This window comes from Pollicipes pollicipes, unplaced genomic scaffold, assembly GCF_011947565.3.
Source record: "Pollicipes pollicipes isolate AB1234 unplaced genomic scaffold, Ppol_2.1 Scaffold_1600;HRSCAF=1878_pilon_pilon_pilon, whole genome shotgun sequence".
Classification (NCBI taxonomy): domain Eukaryota; kingdom Metazoa; phylum Arthropoda; class Thecostraca; order Pollicipedomorpha; family Pollicipedidae; genus Pollicipes; species Pollicipes pollicipes.
In genome coordinates, this window is record NW_023595962.1 from 18,071,147 (window position 1) to 18,075,919 (window position 4,773).

A 4,773-nucleotide genomic window follows, 5' to 3' on the forward strand; every position below is an offset into this window, starting at 1 on the left:
CAAATATTGGACCAGAAGGCTGTTGGATATTACATTTCTTAGGATGTAGATGCGTGACTGCAGCTCACGTCAAACACATTTGTTCCGCGAACTCGACTCCGCCACGCCATCGTGAAATTCCAAATTCCGATAAAAAACAGTAGATGGTGTGCCAAAGACAACCGTCCCAATGGCCAGCTTGGTTCACCACGCCCCTCCCGTCAACTGGCCTCTGATGCGGCCGCTGTCACCAGTCGCAGGGCAGCCCAGTCAACACGAGCGCCTAATTCACTCTGGAGGCAAAACAAAAACGAGCGTCTGAATCGACTTAAGCCCACCGCACCTCGAGTGACTGAAACCTTAAACAGGCTTGCGAAGAAAATAAGTTACTATTAATGATCGACGGCCTTCGCTAGTAATGCGTTCTCATTCGGCAGCACTTTTGTCTGCATACTTTTACTGCATAATGTTGTCGCTTCCTTTTCTCCAAATTGCACTCTGGTGTGCTCGCAAACAGAAGCGTTTTGCTGTTTGTTCCCACCGATACCCGCTCTTTTACCCGCGGGTAGCATTTATCACAAATGATTTTCAGCGATCACCGTCTCAAGCTGACCTGGGCATGATTCTTGTTTACAACGGACGCATTTCAGACAATCTTTAGACACGAGAATATCGACCCCACATGCACGTATGACTTTTGCCATGAGCTGTCAATGTAGGTCAATGGCCGAAATTAACCTTGAAGTGGAATTAGCTTGACCACTTGTTGACCTGGAACAGGCGTCAGCGGTATGTGAATGATGGCCGAACAGGGTACTGTGATTTACCGAAAGGTTCGGAAGCGAATTGTTGAACGTTTTTTGAAAGATAAAGGAAATATATGGGTTGATTAAAGGCAACTCAAATAAGGGGTGTTACATGACGTGTCTTGCAGGGCACGATTACGTCATGTCATGCTGACACTGAATCAACCTAGCATTGCGTCACTGAACTTTGTTATTGAACTGGATACACAAAAGCAGTGAATGGCGTGAGCTACGATGCCAAAAATCAATCGATCAAAATGCTCTACCTACACATTTTTACACCACTACATATAATCTACCTCAAATAATAACTGTGAAAATGGAAGGTGTGCAGTGTTTCATAACCTATATAATGATGTTTCATTCACTTCTTTTTTTACATTTTATCGCGGGATAACGGGAGAGCGAGCAGAAGCCGCTACCTCTGTAAGATGTGGGTGAGTATTGATCTTACTCGCTTTGAGGGCCAGATAACAGCTGCATTACAGAAATTATGTTCACTAACTATGATTTCAGTTCATAATCAAATCGAAGAGAGTGCATCTTGTGCAACGTTCACATTCCGCGTGTACGTACATGCACTGATGCTCCCTGCTCCTACCATGTCACTGATATCTCGCGAAGTAAACACGTTACATTAAGATTTGCGCACATCGAGAGAGCCGCCAGCCGCGCGTCCAAAACATTGCACAGATGAGGCTGGAACACCTACATACAGCCCAATGCCAAAGGGGGTCGGTACTCCTGCAACAGTTTTCAGAGGAGCCTACCAGCCTACACACATCACGCTACCACGCAACATGGCATTGTCAGCACAGCTATAGGCGGCCATAGCATAGCCATATGCGGCCATAGTATAGCCATGGGGCTATAGTACAGCCATAGAGGGGCCGAGAGTGTAGCCTTAGGTGGCTATACTCTAGCCCTAGGGGCGCCAGCCGAGGTCCGTCCAAGCGAAGTTCCCGCCACGCTCTTCCTGAAGCCTCGTTGCAGTTCACTTGATATCAGTCACGGCTTACGTGATGGGAACCCCCGCTGCACAACAAAGACACTCACGCCGACGCCGACATCAGCTGATGCTGCTCATCCAGGACGTCACGCGGCTCTGAGTCGCGTGAGGTCACGGATCGCTCCTCCTCAGAGTCTGAGTCGCGCAGCAGCAGCGATGAGTACGTGAGATGCCCTGCCCCTTCGGCCGGTGGCGATTGGTTGCCTTCGCACAACTTCGCCGGCGATTGGTGGCGGCTGGAGTCGTGTGGCGATGGTTGGTGGCAGTCGACGTGACGCAATGGTGATTTGTCAAGCGATTTTGCGTCCGTTGATGATTGGCTACTGGGTGGCAGGTAGACGGCATCTAGAAGGTGCAGGTTTCCGTACTCGATCGGTCCATCCAGATCTCGGTCGTCTGAAGACAGCCGTTAATTGGATCTCGAGGAAGCATAACCCGACGCGGCATGAAGGCGTGACCAGTCACAATCACGCATCAATTTCGTGCTAAATGAAGTACAGCTTCTGGCATTGCACTCCATACCGCTGCTCCGATGATAGCCTTCAGCCGCGATAGGTAACCGGCCGCGAGCCTGCAGACTGCAACATCAGTAACCTGCTCCTCAAACACATAGACCGTTTAGGCTCTGTTATGCAGTGTAACAGGGCAGGTAAATATCTCTGAAGAAGTCTATGCAACGGAAAAAACGATTTTTTTTCTTCTCAAAGGCAACGGCGTCTTTACAGATTCACATGATGAAATCAAAATTAAATCATTCCATTCGGACGTCGACCGCAAGCAAAAAAGCATTTGAAGTTTATCGCATTATAGTGATGACGCAACATCTAAAGTCCAACAGTTTTTTCACCTTAGTTTAGAACGAGTCTTACAGGTCAGCACAATTTGCAAGAAGTAATAGGCACACTAGCATATTCGACCATGACATTTCTATCATCGCCATTAAAAAAGCAGCACGTTTTTGCCTGCAGTCCATTGACCGTCGCTATATTTGTGCCCGTTTTGGCGGCTCTCCCACCGACACGTGGCCAGCTACTGGACTTACCGCCCTCGCCGAGCAGGTCGAAGTACTCTCTGTTGAGCACCAGCGGCGTGCTGAGGTCCAGGTACTCGGAGCCCGACTGCAGCATCTTGTCAAACCACATGGTCAGCTCGGCGAACGTGGGTCGGGATGAGGGCTGCTCCTGCCAGCACTGGCGCATGATGCTGTACCTGAGGAGGGCGGAGGGGCAGGTGGTAAACACTTGCCACCAGCGCAACCAACCAGCCGGTGACGACATGTGGACTGGAGACACACTGGAGGTCCACTGAAGGCCCACTGGAGACCCGTTTGTTTACCAACAATTGCATCCAATATTTCGAGGACCCCTGACCTGTATATAAACACGAGCATGCACGCACGCGCGCACATATGAGAGAAGGCTGATCGAGGCCAGTCATGCCTTCATATATAACTAGCCGTGTCTGAAAGATAATATCCTAAGCACACCGATGCATATAAATATATATGTATATATATATATATATATATATATATATATATATATATATATATATATATATATATATATCTCTCTCTCTCTCTCTCTCTCTCTCTCTCTCTCTCTCTCTCTCTCTCTCTCTCTCTCTCTCTCTCTCTCTCTCTCTCTCTCTCTCTCTCTCTCTCTCTCTCTCTCTCTCTCTCTCTCTCTCTCTCTCTCTCTCTTTCTCCGTGCGTATGCGTATGCGTGCGCGTCTATATGTCCTATCTCCTGTCTTTCTTCCTTTTGTTTTCACTCATGTATCTTCTGTTCACTACCCTCGCCAATCTTTTCTTCAACTGTACCTAGGTTGAAGGCCTTACAAGCCTTCATATCACTAACGCTCCATAATGATCCGCCTAACGATATAGAACAGGCAAACCCCGGCGGCTTCCAGCAGACATGTTTAAGTCTTCCCAGCTCGGCAAGCTTTCACCTCGAAAGCGGTGAGTGAGAATGGTATATGAATTACATCAACTGTCAACAAAGTCACTGAAGTCCGCCCATTATCTGCTTGTGGTGGCCTTTTATCCCCCCGGGGAATGCATTTATACGTGTGGTGGGCACGTAATGCGCTTGCAAAGCTCAGAACAAAAAAATCACAGCCTCGTTGTTCGATTATTTCTGTGGGTAAGTTAGTTTCGTAGTTGATCGTCCTTTGCATCTTGTTGATATTTGTTAGGTTGCGGAGTCCGTTAGTTTTGTAGTAAGCAAGCTAACATGGGCGGCGCTTGGTCGCGGCGCGATGAGAAGTGCGCACATTAGCTTCGCGGCAGGCACGATCTGAGGGTCTTAAATCACCAAGTGTATCAGCTTCGAGACAGCCAAGGTCTGAGAGCCCTACGACACGAAAAGCGTCAGCTTGTGGCCCCCTGATGTAGCACGCGCATGAGGACGTGGACCTCGAAACGCTCTCAACCATTAGGACATTTGACCTATGACCTACCATAACGTTCGGCCTATGTCCTTCTATCACATACGACCTACGGCCTACTATGGCATTTTAGCTCATATATTTGGCCTACTTACATGTCCTGCGTGCAGCCGACCGGACGGTCCATCCTGTAGCCGGACTTGAGCAGGTGGCAGAGCCGCTCAGGGGTCACCCCTGGGTAGGGCGTGGCACCTGTAACATGGGCGTGTGCTCAAATGGCGGGGCGGATCTCCTTTTGCATCACGGCTTCACTGACGGCGAAGCCAGGGCCTTGTGACGTCATGGTATGACAGGGCATGGCGCGTCACTGACGGCAGGGCCATTGTGACGCCGTAGTATGACGGGGCATGGCGGAGATGTGTATACAATACTTGGGGTATGGCGGGGATGTGTGCACAAAACCTGAGGTATGGCGGGGTATGGCGGGGATGTATGTACAATGCTTAGGGTATGACGGTGTATGGTGGAGTGCATGTACAAGGCTTGGCATGTAACAGGGCATGGCGGGATGTGTGTAAAAGACTTGGG

The 4,773-nt window shown here is 49.3% G+C and overlaps 1 protein-coding gene across 1 annotated transcript; it reads right to left on the reverse strand.

Annotated features, from left to right (window-relative positions):
- Window positions 1-622: 622 nt before the first annotated feature.
- On the reverse strand, window positions 623-4,437 carry LOC119091638 (fibroblast growth factor receptor 1; the record flags this gene model as incomplete). The annotated part of the gene is given in 3 exon segments (XM_037214448.1): window positions 623-2,190; window positions 2,837-3,003; window positions 4,341-4,437. Coding segments are annotated over 3 exon segments (552 nt in total). The 3' UTR covers window positions 623-1,837.
- Between the last annotated feature and the right edge of the window lie 336 nt (window positions 4,438-4,773).